Source organism: Phalacrocorax aristotelis, chromosome 1 (genome assembly GCF_949628215.1).
Source record: "Phalacrocorax aristotelis chromosome 1, bGulAri2.1, whole genome shotgun sequence".
NCBI classification, from domain to species: domain Eukaryota; kingdom Metazoa; phylum Chordata; class Aves; order Suliformes; family Phalacrocoracidae; genus Phalacrocorax; species Phalacrocorax aristotelis.
In genome coordinates, this window is record NC_134276.1 from 161,104,114 (window position 1) to 161,123,238 (window position 19,125).

General features: G+C 47.2%; 1 protein-coding gene across 1 annotated transcript; it reads left to right on the forward strand.

Annotated features, from left to right (window-relative positions):
* The first annotated feature begins 630 nt into the window (after positions 1-630).
* CYTH4 (cytohesin 4) lies at positions 631-18,919 on the forward strand. Its single transcript, XM_075076629.1, has 13 exons — positions 631-731; positions 6,601-6,683; positions 9,014-9,114; positions 9,368-9,434; positions 11,741-11,859; positions 12,231-12,311; positions 12,975-13,087; positions 13,650-13,798; positions 15,474-15,585; positions 16,033-16,109; positions 16,449-16,520; positions 17,368-17,522; positions 17,838-18,919. Exons 1-13 carry the CDS (start codon positions 713-715, stop codon positions 17,908-17,910), a joined length of 1,221 nt encoding a protein of 406 aa, XP_074932730.1. The 5' UTR covers positions 631-712; the 3' UTR covers positions 17,911-18,919.
* The last annotated feature ends 206 nt before the right edge of the window (positions 18,920-19,125 follow it).

Here is a 19,125-nt window from a genome sequence, read left to right on the forward strand (position 1 = left end):
ATATCGCTAAACCTGAGAGAGGACTTCATTCTTCTTTAGTTCACTCCACCCTTACTTACAAGGCTTCCCCAGAAAAACAGTTTGTTAATGGAAAAAAAGGAGCAAGACCTAGAGTACAAGTCACTTAGCGGGCAGTGAGGGTTGGAAAAGAAGAAAAAGCCTCTCTTCTTGCCTCCATCAACCATTCTCCAATTTTGGAGCATTCATTCCCCCCCCTCCCCCCTGCAGAATTAACACAGGAAGAATCTTTCCTTTAAAATGAAACCATTTCCCAAATGAGATGGGTTTTCTGAATCAAGAACTTCCCCTCACCCCGCCCTCATCCTTTCCTTGGAGTATCTCAGACAAAAGCCCAAAGTACTATCAGCCTCTCACTGCTCATTTCAGTCCCCTCAGACAAAGATGCATGTTCAGAGACTCCCCAAAAAGCTGCTGGGATGGAAATATGGAAATGCATTTGTGGACTTGCATTTCAGAAGTAGCCAAGGAGCCCCTGTTCATAGCAGTATGCACATACAGCTTCCTTCACTAGTGCAAGCTGATGAGTTGTGGTCGGAGGGACGAGGAGAGGAAGGGAGGAGTCACAGGGCAACCCGCCCCCACTACTGTCTTGGTCATTGGCTCCAAGTTGTTTCAGTTCTGTGAAGCATCTGAACAAGCAGAAGGCAAAGAGGAATAACACTTTTGTTGAAAATATATTGCACTCTTCAGGATGGACTTTTGTCCTGCTGGTAAGCCTTGACTGTCTTTTGCTTTGTTTTCTGTGAGGGCTGTGCACTTAGTTTGGCAGGTCAGAGCACACAATGAAATCCCAGCAGCTACAGTGGATGTTGCAGCTGGTGGCTGGAGAAATGAGATGGTGGAAGATCCCTAGTGGTGCAGTTAATTGCTTGTCAGCCTTCAGCATTAGGTATGGTTTTCTTTTTACTTGCTGTCCCATAAGCAAACTCCTTTCACATCAGGAGAAATTTTCCAACTGATTTGAATGGCTTTCATGCTGAGATTGTCTACTGCTGTGATTCCTTGTGCTGGTGATCCTGAGCTGAGCTGGGAACAGTCTCAGGGGCATCAGGGGTATATGTGACACTTGGGATGAGCACCTATAAGCTTTTGCTTCTCTTCATGCAACTCTGGCATGGCTTGCAGTCTCCTCAGTGGTGTTTCCCTACAGTCCCCCAGAGCTGCTTTGCCTTTGTGGAGCCTCTTATGCAGTTGGGTATTCCAGTGCAACATGCTTGCAAGGCTTCTGGTACTGGGGTCTCTCTTGCTTATTTCCCTGTTAAAGGTAAATGACTGTATTGGGTTCTATCAACTCAAAATGACCTGCAGGTGGGCCTGCCTGGTCCTGAAGTAATCTCAAAAGGCAGATGGGTGGTGGCAGGGGGTGGGGGGAAGATAAGCCGCATCTGAGGAACTGAGAAAGATCTCAGGTTTTATTTCCTACTTTTGCAGGTGGTGGATAAAGTGTTGGGATTCAGCAGGGAAAGGCATACTGCCAGACTGACCATTTCTAGCCTCTGGCTGAGGAAGGTCTGAGTGTGTGTCTGTGCAAAGGCAGCAGATAGGGAGAGCAGAATGGGAACAGGCAGAACAAGGGCTGGGAAGAAAAGGGATTATCTTGCAATGGCCCTGCTGTGCCTGATTCTGTCTTCACAGGCTTTTGTGTATAGGATATAGAGCACAGAGTGGAAGGAAAAAGCAGAGCCCAGTTTCAACAACTGCTCTGCACTTTTTAGCTCCTAGGTGGGTAGCCAAGGAAAGGGCACGCTCAGCCCTCATACCAGCCTTGCTTGTCAGGAAACTTGGTGGGACCTATGGGAGCTGAGCTCTTGCCAGCATGTGGCTATGAATGTTGGTGAAAGTGGGTCTTCAGCTCACCCAGCCCTCACCACCTGAAAGCAACTGTGGACAAAGCTTATGCAGGAGAAGATGGGCAGAAAGAAGGGGCGGGGGGGGGGGGGGGGTACCTCATGGTTTTCTACTTATTTTAGAGTGTGCTTTCCACAGAACCTGCAGCTCTCAGAACTGATGGTCTGACACATTCACTCAAGTTGTGTTACTGAGTTAATTTTGTCTCATAAGTTACACACTGCAATAGTAGAATGAGATCCTGCTCAGGGATAATGTGGATTTGCTCAGCTTTGGCTAGAGGCAGAGCCTGGAGACAGGCAATGCCCAAAGAGATGTGCTGGTTCTGACTGATGTCTTTGCTCAGCCCCAGCCTGTCACTTCACAGGTGGGTGGGAAATTGGGTTTGTTTGATGCTGCTCTACCTTAGGAGCTAAGGCTGCCACCAGATGTAGTTTTCCAGTGAGCTTGAGAGCACTAAATGTATTTAAAGTTGCTCAGTTGTGGTGTGATTTTCCTGAAGGTAAGAGGTGCATGTATACGTTTTCCTGGAGTCACTCCTACCTGGAGACAATGGTCCTGTTAGGTACCTCTCTGCCACAGCTGTGTGCAGATGAGACCTATGTCTGTGGGGAGGCTGCTCTCCCTGCAGTGGATGTCGTCTTCTAGCTTCCTTAGGACCCTCTAGCGACTGTCTGGGTGAGGCCACAGAGCCAGTATGCCAAATGCCTGAGCATGGGAGTGCAGACTGGTACTGTGGCATCATGTGCTAGAATGTGTGAGGTGAGAGCCATAGGTGAAAGTGGCTGGAAGCTATCCTGATTGCTGTAAGTTATCATGTGGGTTAAGGGGACCAGGAAACAACATAAATTCTTCTTCATACCTTTTCTCTCATAGCTGTAATGTACAAATAAAACCTGTGTGAGGTCCATGTTGAATTTCTTCTGACACAAGCTGGACAGATTGGGCTGGAGGGAATTGAGGAGGTGGAAGTCTTCCTGTTATCTGCCTGGTATCAGTCTGGTACCTGGCTGGGGAGGTGGTGGTCTCCCCCGGAGATAATACAGCAGCCATATCAAAAAAAAAAAGGAGTTTCAGGTGAAATTCTTTCACTACACAGCCTCATCCAGGCAGAAGGTGCCCATCAGGTTGCCCTGCTTGTCTGTTGCCATGGGTGGAGGTGCCCAAACACTGTAGCAGCCACACTCAGAGCCCTGCATTGCCTTGCAAATGGGCCAGCTGAACCTCTGCTCTTACACGGTGGGTGGGTAGCACGTGGGTGGTCTGTAACAGTGCTACAGATGCAGTCATTCTTCATAACCTTCCCCCACTGTTTCTGCAGTCCATCCTTCCAGCTCTTCTGGGTAGTCACTTCCCACTTATCTCTGTTCTCCAAAAGCTATCTTCCTGTTCATATATTTTTGTTTGGGGTTGAAAGCTTTGCTTAGCACCTGGATGGCTCTGCGCTGCCCTTTGCAATGGGAAATGAGACCAGCAAACACAGTACTCTCTGCTGGTCACACGACTACCCAGACTTTTGGGTAACTCTGACTGGCCCTCCAGATGGGGAGGCTGAAGGCATAAGTCACCACAACTGGAATTGAAGTTTGTGCTCTGTTTTGAGTGACAGCACTAAAAATACAAGCCTGCGCAATTCATGAAGAACTGGCAGGTCCTTCTATCTGGGTCTGCCCTGAGAGTGGGGAAGCAACCTCAAAAGTAGGTGTAAGCCCCACAAATGTGATGCTCATGTGCTTTTGTTTCAACATTTGCTGTCTGAAAATAAATTCCAAGTAGCAACTTTGTGTCCCCTCTGGAGAAGATGCAAGCCTGTTTTTTGTCTTGTGTCTGAACTGGAAGACCTTGGCGTTGGTTTGGCTGACAGCATCCCCCTGAAACCTGCGGGTGTTGTCGTGGGGTGTTCATCAGAGTGAAATTTCCCCGTGTGCAGAGAACCCTGACCAGGGCTATGCTTCATCTGTGACCTGGCCTAGCCCTAGAGGGAAGTGGAACATGGTGGTACTGAGGACTTAGACGAGGCTGAAGCTGTTCCTCAGTCCCCTGGTGCAGGGATGAATTTCCTCTGCCATTGCAAGCGTCTGGTGGCAATGAACGCTAAGTGTCCCTCTCCTGCTGCCTCGGCTCATTCTCATCATGAAGAGGGAAGGAAAGGCAAAGAAGTCTGCTCTCATTATCTCATCTGCTGCTTGCCCAGCTGCCTCTGCTGCCTTCACTGCCTTTTGGTGGATGGTTCCCCAAACAAGCCTTTTGTGTTCACTTCCCCTAACTGTAGACCCCAGTGTGTGCAATAATATTGATGAATGGCCTCAAAGCAGCCTTGAGCATAGCATTAGGCCTTCTTTTTGGGAAGCAGAGTAATATGCAGGCACTGACCTCAGGATTATTTTCCAAGGCAATCAAGGACTTAAACTGTTTAGTAAACTTAGGAAACCTTACAAGGACCCTCTCTGCAGCTCAGTCTAAATTGCTCTGAAAGTTTGATCCATCTATTTTTTTCCTTACTATGTCACCCCTTCCTGATTTTTTTTTATCCCTTGATTCCCTCCCCTTCTCCATGACTCATATGCTTTTTCATCCCTCACCCTCCCTACATGCACAATCCTTCCCACATTTTTCTCATTCTGACAAACTGGGCAGGTTGGGAGTTGGGGTTTTCCAACGTTCAGGAGAAAGGGGGACTGAATTATTTAGTCTTGGTGGGGGTCGTATGGGTGAGATCGTGTCCTCTGGGAGCCTTGTGTCTCTTTGAGAAGCATTAGGCTGCTTCAGTAGACACAGAACAACTGAAGCAAAGCAACCAGCCACACCACAGACTTTGCTGATGGGGTGGGGGAAGGGGGGGTTCCTCAGGTATGTCCTGCTATGGTGCTTTTGTGGAAAGAAGTACAGGACAAAGGGTCTTAGTAGTAATTTGTCAAGGAATCACCCCAGTGATTCCACAATTACCAGCCCCTATAGGGGTGAGAGGGATAAAGCTGGGGAGACTGAGATGCTGGCCTCATCTCCTGCAGATGCCAGAACAGTGGGAGACATAAGTAAGCTGAAAGACCCAGCCACTGCTCACAGGCACAGGGCTGACATTCAAGGGGAAGTCAGCAACCCACCTAACAAGCAGCAAAGCCACTGCATGGAGACTTTTATTGTTGTTTCTGGTTGGTTGGTTGGTTTTCATTTGTTTGCTTTGTCACTTGCTTGTTTATTTAATTGTTTGTTTTCCCCTCACATACAGATTCGGCTGTTGTGAGGTACTGGATGCCACAGGTTTTCCTCCTCTCTTGACCGGCTTGAGCAGTCAGCTGCTTTCAGCTCTTCACCGGGCTGCTTTCAGAGCTGGGAGGGGACTGGGTCTTTCCCAGCCCTGGCTTCATGCTGGCTCCTTGCCCAGTGCTTTCCTTCCAGAGGCTCAGCACCCTCTCCCCAGGGAATGCAATGCTTGAAAACAGTGGAAGGAGTGACAAGAGTGATGCTGCAGTCTGAGAAAAGTAATGGGACAGACTTAGCATATGAAAATCCAACCAGCTGGGAGGATGGGGGAAACATTAGGATTGTGGAAGGCAGGTCTCTCTGAGCTGTTGTGACCATGATAGGAAAGAAGCATATGGGCTCTGAGATGACTGCACTTGTCCCCTTTTCCTTCTTGGTTGGTTCCTACCCCTTTTTTTCCCCATTTATATTTATAGCAGTTGTTTTGCATGTGAGATCCACATTAAGAGAATTTCCAGGGCAGCTGGCACCACTTCCCCTTTTTCCAGGAAGACGGGAGGCCCAGGGGATTTTGGTTTATGAAACAGTGGAGCTGGGCATCCAGTGACCTGACTTGGCTTCCTGGGGAAGCTTTGTCTCACAGTGTTTAGGTGCACCAAGGACCTTGTCTGCAAGTTCTGCAGTGACCTCCCAGGATCTCCAGTGCTTGTGTGAGCCCCCTGTTTTTTCCTGGGGCTCGCCACCTGCTTTGCCTCTCTAGGGCTGCAGTATCCCCCTTCTCCTTGCTGAAGAGGTCCTGCTTCACCTGGATTATATTTAGCAACCGTGCCGTCACCCCAATTCTTCTAGGTCTTATGAATAATTTTGTGGTTGCCTTGGCTCTGCTGGTATCTGTTTAACTTCCTGTACATTACAAGAAAACCTACTTGTATTTCTGCATTGTCTGTGGTCCACATAACAGCAGCCTCCCACAGATAGTCCTTCTTCAGCAAGGTTTTCATCCTCCCCCCCAGATCTTGCCCTCAGACTTGAAAAACCTTGATTCTCTCTCTTAAGCCATTTCTGACTCTAGTTGTGGTGGATCAGTCCATGAAGCCAGTAGCTCTTCATGGGATGTTTAGATGTAGATGAAGTATTTAGGTCACGGCTTTTCAGTACATGAAGATGACTGACATAAAACCACCAAAGAGCACTTGGTAAGACCTCTTCATTGTGCTCACAGTGAGCCAAATTGGTTGAGTAGGCGGGGTGGGTTGCTGCAGTGTTAGATGAAAGGGCTACCAGCACAGCAGCTGGCTGCTCAGAGGGGTATATGGGTCTGTGCTGCTCGCTCTGAATTGAGAACCATTTGCAGGGCAAAGCTGAGGTGCAGTGGCAGCAACAGCAGGGAACATAGATGCTGAAACACAGAAATCGGAGTTGCTGTGGCATGACCCTAGTAAAGGATAGGTACTGTGATGATGAGGCTGCTTTTCCTGTGATATGTTGGCCCCAGTACTACTCTCACAAACATCTTTGTTCTTGCAGGGTCAACTGACTTAAGTAAGGCTGAAGAGGCTGAAATAGAGACAATCAGGCAGCACAGGCAGGAGCTTTTGGAGGACATTAAGGTAAGGACCATCCTGTTCCGTCTGTCTGCCTAGCCTTCTCAAAACTGTCTTCAACAAGGAGTGTCTTCACATAACAGTCTAGGCTATGCAGAAGTCCTCCTGCACAGGAGACATTTGCTCTGGCATGATCCAACTTGAATTCTGAACTTCAGGCTGCCCTGGCATATTTGCCACTAGTGTCCATCCAATCTGTGGTACACTCTGCTGCAGGAGTCATCAACTATCCTAATGGGATATTTGAGAAAGGCTGCTCAGCTCATTAGCAGGGGTGAACTGGGACTGCATATTTAGGATTAAGGAAATGAGTATGACTTTACTAAGGCATACTGACAGGGATCTGGCTCAGCATTTATGATTATTTTTAATTACTGATTAGCTGCTAATGTCATATCAGTGCTAGTTACCTGCTGCATCCCCCTGTGTTTCTCAAACTTTTGTTTGGTTTGTAGACCTCTAACAAGTCCTCCATGAAGGATCTTGTCTCTTCAGAGAGGTGTGATGGCAGGATCTTCCACACAAGTTTCTGTGGTTGAACTTGCTTTTCTTCTTTTCTTTTAGAAGACCCAAACATTTATCCACTGGCTCCAAAAATATGTGAAAATGACAGATTCAAAATCAGTCAGTAATATTGTATGGCAGTCATGCATGGTGCCGTACACTTTCTATTTTGTTCTGCCTCCACCGCCATGGAATGTGGTGTCCTATTTGAGAGATCTTATTGCACTGGATCATTGGACTTGCACTGATTTTCCATAACATGAAGATGTCCAGATGCCTGGGGAATAGGTGCAATCTTTCCTTGTGTAAAGGATTAAGCCAAACTACCTATGACTTCTCAGGCTTCCAGACTCACCATCTCTGCTGCAAAACAGAATGATGTCTTGTCCCTTCTTGCAAAACAGGCTATGAATGTATGTACATGTGGTTTGATTGTGTGTGGTTCTTATCTCTTCAATTTTCAGAGTAGTCAATGGGCACTGTAAGAGGCAGGATACTGGAATAGGAATACTACTTTTTTTACCCATAATGGACAGAGAAAAGCTGCTAAACTACACAGACCCATACTCTAAATCCCAAAGCCCTTAACCAATGGGGTATGTGTTGTCCGATGGAGTGGGATGAGTTTAGGTGAAAGAGTACCCAGAACTAGAGACATTTTCCCAGGTGGATTTCTTCAGAAAGTATCTAATAATACCCTTTAACACAAAGACTTTGGGGAGTGTCTGGTGGGGGGAGAGGAAGGAGGGGAGAGGATGGGTTTAGGCTTGCCAGTTGCACTGCCAAAAGATAGCAGTGAATAAAATAACAAAACTGATAATTATTTTAAATTCAGGAGCTAAGATCATGGCTTTGTTACATTTGTGCAATACCTAAAGCTTAGAAAGGAACACTCCCAGCTCTGGAGACTGATGAAGCAGAATGAAGGCCAGAGCAAAACTGAAATCCAGAAGCTCTTCTAAATTATGCCACATTGGAGTATTTCAGTTTCTCTATCTGGGCAAATACTGCAGCCACATCCTCACTCCTTGTTGAGGCAAGATCTGTCATAGAACAACCCTTCTTCCCCCACCTATTCTGCTTTTCATGGGGAAGAATCTGGGTGATTGCTGGAAGAGAGCTGTGATGCACTCTGGCTCTGAGGAGGACCATAATGGCAGCATGGAAGCAAGGAGATATAGACATCTTCATTTCCTTGGTAACGCAGAATATCCAGCCAAGAAGGCCATGGTCTGTCATGGACCTAAAGGAAACTGAATTCTGCAATTGATTTTTTAAATTTGGCAGTGATTACTCTTCTTTTACTCCTCCCCTCTTCTTTCTCCACCCAAAGACAGGTATCTGCTCAATGGTATTTGAATGATAGGTACATCAAAAATGCTGTGTTTCACAGTGTGGCCACTTCAGGTTCATATTGACCTCACAGTTACTGTTTCCACTTCCTCTTTCCTGGATATGTAGCAGGGCTATGCAAAATAAAAGCTAGAAGGAAATGGGCATGATGGAAGGAGTCTCACATCTGGCATTGTTTGAGGAACTGAAATCAACACTGGGGTGAATTCTCTGACACTCTCCACGCTGGTTAAGCTTGATTTTCCAGCTTTGATTGACAACAGACATGAGAACATCCTTCTGTCCCTCTCTCCCACTGTTTTCATCTGGAATCCTGCAGGATCACCCCAGACCAGTGCCCATTTCATAGATATCCTTGGCTGGTCATGACCATCTGACCTGTCCTTTTCCTATGATTGAGGGAAGAAGTAAGACATGGTCTGTATGTGTCTGCTGTTTTTCCCTCCATGACCTTCATCGTCCTGATATTTCTTTTGCAGAAGCTGAAGGAAGAGATTGCTGAAGTGTTTGCAGAGATTGAGTGCTTCCAAAATGCAGAGGAGAGGCCAGGGGCAGACAGTAATCCTGGGGAGCAGACCAGGCAAGTGGGACAAGATGGGTATTCCCTTGTTTATATAGTCTCTCTCTTTATGTTGAGAAAACAAAAATACGAACGGGATTTGGATCACAACAAGGACGGGGAAATGAGGTCAGGAATACCCTCCTCTCCTCTGAGATTTCTCTTTATTCCTGGATAATCAGATACTTGTCCTTGAGATATGAGTTACCTTGTGATTGAATTGAAACGTGGCCTTTATTCTAAGTTTGACTTTCCTCCTTCTTTGTGTTTGCAGCAAACTATCACAGCGGGATAAACTTCTGTCCCTGGGCCGGAAGAAATTCAACATGGACCCTGCAAAGGTAGGATTTGCTCATTCTGCCTGTGAGGAAAAAGCTGGGAAGAGACCTTCTCTTGGCTACTGGTCCATTTGCAGCCACCCATGTTAAAGGAACTACAGCATAGGACTGCAGGGCTGGTTTCCTACCTCACTAAGGCTCCAGTTAGTAGCACCCTCCACCCTGTCCTTGAATAAGGTCTTCTGATGTGATCAAGATGTGTTGCCTCCCCACATTGTGTGACTATAGGCCATCCCATCATATGAAATCCAAAACTAAAAGAAATAAAGGAAGGATGGTTTAACACTGCCATTGTGTCAAGAGAGCCAAATCTCCTTCAGACCAGTTCTTCTTGCCTTTGAGAGACTAAGAATTGGCCATGGTGTTATGGAGGAGGATGAATTAAGAAGGTGATGAGAAGTTTTGAGAGTGTGTCAGGTTCCTTGGCTCATTTAGAACAGAAAAGGACAAGATGCGCTGTCATTTTGGAAATAGTTTTCGTTTTGATGGTGCTAGTCAGACTGTAGGATGAATCCAGGTTTTCCACTCTCTGGGACTCTGACCAGTAGGGTCCAGGCTCCATAGCCATCAGCCCTCTGCAGAAAGCTCTAAAATCATCATGATTAAGTAGAGAATATGTGATAAAGATAGTTTCCTCTTCCTTCCTTCTCACTGGTGGACTATTTTTTTGAGCTCTGTAAGGAAAACCACAAGCTGCAATTAAACGATTGCTGATGATGAGCTAGCCCCCACAGCTAGCGCCTTGGGTGGCTACTGGTCTGAGAGACAATATTTCATGCCTCCTCCTCTGCGCTGCTGAGACCCTCAAGATGCCTTCCCCAGTGTCCACACCTGGACACTGGAGTGCTTGCCAGTCTCCTGGACATCCCTCTGCTTATGGGAGCCATCTCAGAGCAGTGATATCAGTACTTACAGCCTGCCTGAGAGCAGGTTTCATTTTGTCTTTCTGTCTGTCCTTGATTTGAGACCCCAGAGGCATCTACCTCTGTGGCGTTGTGCCACGCTGTGCAGAAATACATGAACCAGTTCTGACCCCAAACCAGTTTAGCTTTATTAGTTCTATGCCAATCAGCCTGGTTGAAATGTTATACTATGCGCCTGTATTATGCAGATCTCTGTTTAGTGCTTTTCCTACATGCCACAGGCTGAGGGGTGCTGCAGTTCAAGGGACTTCCTTTGTCCCTCCTTGCTAAGGTTATACTTTCTCCATGCAGTGCTGAGACTTTAAATGAATTCCTATCTCCAAGATCTCAGGGCAAGTTCAGGAGGCTAGAGGAGGTAAGCATTAGGAGTCTGGCTGAACAAAACCTTTTGGGAGAAACATTTTCTTCTGGAAAATGGAGCCCCATCATCATCGCAATGCTTTGCAAAATTAAAATGATCTTACCAAAATTTCATTTGGAGTAAAAGGAGGGAAAATAGTGTGGAAAAATCTCACTAATATTTCAATTTCTTCTGTTGAAACTGCTTTTTCTTTGGGGCATTTTAGAAATAGTTTCTTACATATTACAAGGCAAAGTAAAATGATTCTGTTGAAGTAGAACATTTTGATGGATCTAAAACAATTTTCATTCCTTTGTTGTATTTTGTGAGGAAAATTGCAATGTGGTCTGGAGAGTTGCAGTGGTTTTGGATATTGTTAAGAATCCGAACAAAGCCTTAACATCCTGTGACTTTGAAAGTAATGAAATTCACTCTAAAATAGGATGTTAACTCTTTGCATAGCTCAACTCAGACCCTCTATATTCCTTAACAAACGTATTTCATCCTTACTGGCTGGGGAGGATGGAGCTGAAAAGATTGCAGACTCCTCTGTTCTGTGGCATAGAAGAAAACTTAGGAAAAAATAATTTTGGGTTGTCTCAAGTCCATATTTTTGCCTGAGAACTTTTTTATTATGTCTTCTTTTAAACAAACAATTTTTTCTTTAATTTAGTTTGGAAAAAATTACGTTTAGGAACAGAACACTAAGATATTTTGATTGAAATGTTAAAATTAACTATTTTGACTTTGCCTCTTTGGACTTTTAACCTATATTGTCTTTTTTTTTGTTTGCTTGGGTTTCCATCCCAGTGAAACATTTCTCCAAATCTAGGGTGAAATGGAAGTGGGACTGACCCACCATGGTAGATGAAAAGGGATGGAATAAGGGTGGGAACATGGCTGATGTCTCCCATAAAGGGGCTGGGGAGTAACAGGGAGGCAACATCATCAAAGCCAAGGAAGGTTGATATCAGGGTGTTGGGGTCCTACTTTCTCATCAGTCCACAGAGCTGTCTTACTTCACTGTCTTGCTTGTCCTCCCCCAGGGGATCCAGTATCTGATTGAGCACCAGGTATTGTCCTCAGACCTGCAGGAGATTGCCAGATTCCTCCACAAGGGTGAAGGCCTGAACAAGACAGCCATTGGGGATTACCTGGGTGGGAGGTGAGCAACCCACCAGGATGAGGAAGGCCTTTGGAGGCCCTGTCCTGCTTGGCCCCTCTCAACTACCATTTTAGAATACCCCTGGCACACCTCAGTCAGGTGCCAAGACTGAACATGCCTCAAATTGCAGTGTGCTGGGTGGGAAGTACAGAGAGGCTTTGGAGTATGGCTAAGGCTGGCTGTATGGGCTACCTTTCCTCCTACCTGTAATGGGGTCAGTCTTCCCAAATAAGAGTGTTCATCTTGGCTTCTTGTTGATCAGAGGGAAGTGGAGGCTGGGATGGAGCCAGGTGCATGTTGTCACACCAAGGGACATCCAAACTGGGCAGGGTCAAAGCTCTCTTCTGACCTTTACCTCTGTCCTCTCCCAGGGACCCTACAAACATTCAGATCCTCCAAGCCTTTGTGGCATGTCACCAGTTTGCCAACCTCAACCTGGTGCAGGCACTGAGGTGAGTGAGCATGCAGAATGCAGGGGGTGGAGCAGGAGCCTGCTCAGCCACCAGGTCTTACCACCCAGGAAGGTTGTGAAGCCCTATTGGGAGAAATGGGGCTTCCCAAGGCTCTGCTGTGTTTGTTGGCTCCAAGGCTGTTGCTCTGTGAGGTGCTAACACCTTTTCCTGGGAGAATTCCTTCATAGCTGCTTGACTGGGCTGGCCATGTGCAGAGAAGATGGAAAAGGCAAAGTGGGTCACTCTGGCTTCGGTGGATGGGGGGATGTGGCAAGTTATTTTTTGCATCAGGAAACATGTCTGTTCACAGTGCCTGTTACAGTGACAAAGTGACTCTGTCTTAGGGCATCTTGTTTTCTTACAGGCCGGCCTCCTGGCAGGATGCTTTCCCTTGAGGTCTCTGCTGTCTTGCAGGGCACTCATTAGGGAAGAGGAGCCATGATTTCCAGGGTGCTTAGTTCTGCTTCCTGCTTTTATGCTGTTTGAGGCTGATGAGCCCAGGCAATTTCTAGAGAGGAGCAGAGCTCCTGCTTCATGCACTGTGTTGTACCCCAGTGTGATGGGATGACTTCTTTTATTTTCATGGTGTCCCATGGGTTGAGGGAAGGGATAATGTCCCTTGCACCCAATATGACTAACTCTCTGGCATGCTGCTCCTGATAGACAGTTCCTATGGAGCTTCCGGCTGCCTGGGGAAGCACAGAAGATTGACCGGATGATGGAGGCCTTTGCCAACTGGTACTGCAAGTGTAACCCTGGAGTATTCCAGTCCACAGGTAGTTATGGGGCGAAGAATGTCTATAAAGCTGAGCTCCACTCTTTAATAAAGAGAGGAGCCTTCCTTTTCCATTCACAAAGCACAGAGGGGATCACATGGAAGTGTGGATATTTCCCTTAAGCTGAAGGAGGCAGCCTAGTTCCTGTGAAATTTTTCAATAGGCTGAGAGTCTTCAGTCCCCCTTTTGCTACTGTGCTCCAGTCCATCCCTATGGGCAATAGATTTGAGAAGTGCTCCCAGTCCCACATGAGGTATACTTCATCACAGCAAGGATAGCACTGACAGACATGGGTCTGTAGAAACTTCCCTTCTGGGAGAGCCATTATTGACTGGATCTACCCAACTTGACCCATTACCCTGAGAGGATGGAATTCCTCCATCATAGGAGATGAACTCTGTCCCTCTTTCTCATAGCACAGGGGACATCTCCCTTTTCCTCCTACAGCTGAGACAATGACACTGTTCTCCAGTGACTGGAAACCAAGCCACCTGTTAGGGTGTGGATTGATCTGCCCTCTAAGACAAGTGCCACCCATCCTGGTTTTCTTTCTCATTGCCAGATACCTGTTACATACTCTCCTTCTCTATCATCATGCTTAACACCAGCCTGCACAACCCCAATGTGAAAGACAAACCCCCCTTTGAAACGTTTGTATCCATCAACAGAGGCATTGACAATGGAGGGGACCTGCCAGAAGAGCTTTTGAAGGTAAGACGACCTCCCATTTTCTCATCAGTCCCTCTTTTCTCTCTGGCTTGGTGTCCACTGAGAAGCTAAGCTCCACAGGTTTCAGTGTAATACAGGCCTACTGACCTGCCATGCAAGTGGAAGGGCTGTACAAGGAAAGAGGGCAGTATGTACAAAAGCAAAACTGGAAAACATGGAAATTGCTTTGGAGAGGGGCTCCACAGATGCTTGGTGGTGGTGATGTGGAGCAAGAGAGGCTGGAGACATTCAGGGAATAGCAATATTGGTTTAAGAAAGTTTGTGCTTTTAAGAGTGTCTGTGTGAGAGAGGAACAGATACTCTGTGTGAGAGAGGAAGACAAGAGCTGCAGAGGTCTGTGTGCTATATAGGTATTGAGGCTGTGTGAATGGGGTACCCATCTTTGTGGGATGTAGCTGGGCACCTGGCTCTTTTGGCCAGCTTTGAAAGCCCTAGCCCCCCAAGCGGATTGTCTCTTTCTTATGTGTCTCTCAGTGTGTGAGACAATATCACCATGGCCCCGATTATTAATCCCTTTCCCTTGTTCATACCTAAATGTGTCAGCTGACTCCAGTGTTCACATCAGTCAGGACACCAGTGCCTGACCTCTCTTACGCCAGGATATACCTTTGAATGAGTAGAACCAACAAGCCCCAAATGAGTGTCAGGGTCTCTTCCAGCATCTGTAAAGCTCTCAGCAGGTCCATGGTGTCTCTGATCCCAGAGGATGAAGGCACAGAGCATGGGAGACAGAGAAAGAGGATGCACCTGTTAGCAAAGCTGGAGCTACTGTTTTCCCAAAGGCTTAGCAGGCATGAGACCTGCCCTGAGGCAAGGTAGGGGTGGGCAGCCTCACCCAGCCAACCTGGGGAGAATAACTTGTGTCTTGTGTCAAAAAGGCTGCCTACATCCCACACTTGAGTTTGCTGAGCAGCATCCCATCCGGGTAAAGGCTTTAGATTTTTCTCCAGAGTGTCACTTCTTTCAGGCAATTTTGAGGGAAGTCACAGGATCCTGTAGTTTCTTTATTTTTTTTCTTGGCTTAGGATTTGTGTAATAAATGATGGCAAATCCAATGATGTGAGTAACATTTCTGTACCCCTTAATAGCTAGTAACCTGCTCCCCTGTCACTCTGCTATTATGAATGTCACACTGTGTGTCCCTCAGTGCAAAAGCCTTGGTTCTATGAAATGTGCCTCCTTGTGGTCATGTAGATGTGTGTGTTGGTCTCCACATATGACTTCTCAGCAGTGTTTTGCCCCACCAACCCAGGGCCTAAATTGTGCTGCAGTCTCTGCCGTGTCGTGTCACCACCAAGTACCTTAGTACTACCCACAGTGGCACGCATGTGGCATGCTGTGTTTGGTCACTGCAGCCTCTCTTGATATGGGTGCACACTTTTGTGTCTGTGGCTTTCCAAATTGGGTCTCTTTTTTTGACACAGGATGCAGAAAAGAGCTGGTGATTCCCCCTGAAACCCCATGAGGTGTAACAGACTGAGGGCTGTTGTACCCCCAGTGCTCACTGCCTGCTCCCCTCCCAATTCACCCACCTGCCCCTGTGGAAACAGAGATGAACCAGATGGACCTACAAGATTTGTGTACAAGCTTTGTCAGAAATCTGTATTTCTTTCTTTCCCTTTCCTTCTCTCTTCCCCCCACCAATGCTCTGGGGCAGAATCTGTTTGAGAGCATAAAAAATGAGCCATTCTCCATACCAGAAGATGATGGGAATGATCTTACACATACTTTCTTCAACCCTAACCGTGAGGGCTGGCTCCTGAAACTAGGTAAGGGGGAGGATTCCCCTAGTTCCTCTGAATTCCCCACCTGCCTGCCTCCCATCACAAATCACCCCCAGGAACCCACCAGCACCTCCACTGTCCTTTCTTCCCATCTGCTGCGGTGGGGAGAGGCTGACACCTGCTGTTGAAACAAGCCACCTGCTCTCTCCTCCCAGCTCTTGCAGTCTCTGTCTGCTCGAAAAGGGACTCAAAAAGATATCCCTCACCCCTCCCCATTCCCAGCCCCACCAGAGCAAAATTGGCTCCCTGTGTGTGCGTGTCCACCATATGGGTTCACGTCAGCGGTGAGCACCATGGTTGCCCCCTTGGGGCTGATCTACGGGGAGAGCTGGGAGGGTATGTCTGTGTGTGCATGTCTGGCGCTTGGGGAGGTGGTGGTGGATAGTACAGCAAAATGTGTGACTAATGGCTTTTGAACCTCACTGCCTTTAGGAGGACGTGTGAAAACCTGGAAACGCCGTTGGTTCATTCTGACTGATAACTGCCTATACTACTTTGAATATACCACGGTAAAGGCTTAACTCCTGGTTGGAAAACTGTCCTGGGTGGTTTTAAGCCTCTGAGGGGCCAGGGAGATCCCTTCTATCCTATGCTCCCAGACTGAACTCAGACCTCCCTTCTCGCCTATGCTGTTTCCTCACCCCTTGTCTTGAGGAGGAGAGAGGCTGGACACTGCAGCTATTGCTGTGATCTCCTGTTAACTAAGCTCCCCCTTCTGTAAATGGAGGGGGTCTCCCCAGGTGTATCACCACCACAAAGGCACATGTGAGGGAAATCAGAATGGCTTTAAATAGTGGCATAGATGTGGCATGTGGCATGTTAGGTTTTAAATGTTTCTTTGCCTTCAGGACAAAGAGCCTCTGGGCATCATCCCCCTGGAGAACCTATCAGTCCGGAAGGTGGATGATCCCAAAAAGCCAGTAAGTATCCATTGATTGGTACTCTGCCAATGCAACTTTTCAAGTGGTCAGAGGGAAGAGAGGGTGCACACACCCTACTCTTACCATGATTATCAGAGGGAAGGTGCCATTCCAGATTGCCTTGCCCCCCCATCTAAATATGATGGTATGTAAATATGTTTGTATTTTACCAAGGAAGACCTGGTGTGAATGGAGAGCTGTTCTTTGCCTGGCTGCATTGTATATTTTCACACATGTGTGTGTTTAGGGGGGCAGAGATGAGTGCACACAGTTGACTCCATACTTATTTTGCACCAGGAGATGTGGGCTTAATTTCTGTCCCCAGGACTCTCCAAAATGATTTACAGCACATGTAGACCAGACAGTGCTGTGTTGTCAGGAAACTTCCAGAGGAAGTGACACTCTTTGTCTGTGTATCTTTTGTGGATACCCACTCTTTGTTGTGTCATGACTCTGGGAAAAGTGCCTTCTAACTGTGTCATGGCAGACAGAAGAGAGGATGTTGCATCAACTTAAAAGGGGCAGATATCTTCATGAGTGGAGCAGAATGGCAGACCCCAGAAGGTGTTTTCTGATAACTGTTGATGCTCCATCTCTCCATAATGCTTGTGTTAGTGTCCACTTCTTCACAAGAGAGATGTATTTTCCTAAGAGGGGTGGCAGGGACATCTGACTCTTAGGGGGATTCTTGGGGTGGGGAAGGAAACACTCTGTTGTGTTTCAGAGACAGAATGCTCTCCTCCCCTTTGGAAGCTCTCTGAACCTGTCACCCATGGTTGAAGGCAGCATAGTCTCCTTGGTCCACCCTGTCCTCCCCTACTGCTCCATTTTATTTCCTTTCTGACAGAACTGCTTTGAGCTCTTCAATCCCAACTGCAAAGGGCAGAAGATCAAAGCCTGCAAAACAGATGGGGATGGGAAGGTAGTTGAAGGCAAACATCAGTCCTACAAGATCTCAGCAGCCACACCAGCAGAACGTGATGAGTGGATTGAGGCAATACGGTGAGGAGACCAGAACTGGAGGCCTGAGCTTGCCTTTGTTCAGCCCCAGGCACAAATGGTCATGCAGTTTATTTCGCTACTAGAGCTTGAAAAAGGGGGTGGAAAGAAATGTTTGCAGTTTAGCAGCTATGGTACCTCTTGACTTCAGAGAACCTCAGGGTCCCTTCTAGAGAATCTCTATCTAAATTCTCTGCTGTAGGTCTGCAGATCTACAGTCCTACATTTTGGTGAATGGCATGCAAGATCAGTCAGGTTGCTTGTGCTGCTTACCAGCATTAAATCTCTTATTTTGCTCCCATTTCCTTTTATTTCCAGGACCAGCATCACACAAAATCCTTTCTATGATCTGGTCTCTGCCCGTAAGAAAAAGATTGCCAGCAAAAACTGAGCCCCAACCTGGTCACTGGCAGCAGGAAGATGGAGTTGTTGGACAGCTTCCCTCCTATGCTGGGCTCTTCCAGTGAAGAATTTTGGGAGTGTTGGTTCCCTCTGCCTCCCACTTGGCAGGAAGATGATTGACAGGGCAACTTGCCAGATTTGCTTCTTCCCTTTCCAAACTGAAGGCAGAGGCGCAGGGTGCAATCCACTGAGGACTGTCAGAACCATGGGCATGGCATTTCCCAGGTCCAAATGTAAAGGCTTAACAGCAGCTGGCCTTTGGGTTCTCCCATATAGCCCCAGGCATGTAGGACAGGATCTAAGAGGAGAAAAGAATGTCTCAAGAATGTCTCCAGCTCCCACCGCCATCAAATCAGGCCTGGGTATTTTCCTGTGAGGAACCATGTAGATGCTCTTGGAGCAGCCAATAATTGTTCAGTCATTTGCAGAGCAGAAAAGCCCCAGTGGTTTCTCTTCCACAAACAGATGTGTAGTGGTTGTGGAGAAGGGGCCACAGCCACCAATATTTAAGACCAGAAGCCCTGTGTTCAAAAGAGAGCACTCTCTACCTCTTCCTATAGTTATGAGAGCTGTAATCTGGGAAGTCCCTTCTCTGTAACTGAGTCATAGGTTTTAGAAAGTTAAAGATGTTGGCTGGGGAGATAAGGGGTAACAGAGTGCAGAGAGGCTGTGGGACCAGATAAGTGGCTCTTGGTCTTTGGTCTTTCTGTTTTGAGACTCAGGGACCACCACAGGTCTCCCTAGGGAAGAAACCCAAACACTAGCTCTCCTCCTGGCTGATGGCTTCCCAGCAAAGGTTGCTTCCTTGTACCACCACAGAGGCCTGGACTTTGTATCTGAAAGGGAAAAACTGGAGGTGCATATGCATACACACCACAGGCACAAGCGCACACGTACGCACAGAGGCATTCCCATCTTCACACATTAGTTTCATCTGGAGTCTGGGTGTTTTTGTCTCTTGTGTAAAGAAAGAAATAAAAGTGCTTGAAACAAGCCCCAAAACTCAGGGTAATGTGATTATTTTTGTGATAAAGCAGAGGATGTGAGATAAGAGTGTCATGTTCCTATGCCTAGCAAAGCAGCCTGAGCACCACCGCAGCTCTGCACTGCACCCAAAATGCAGGCAGGCAGCTGTTGGGCAGCATGGGAGGGAGTAGTTAATGAGACAAGAGGAAAGGTGCAGGGAGCTGTAATACTGTGATCT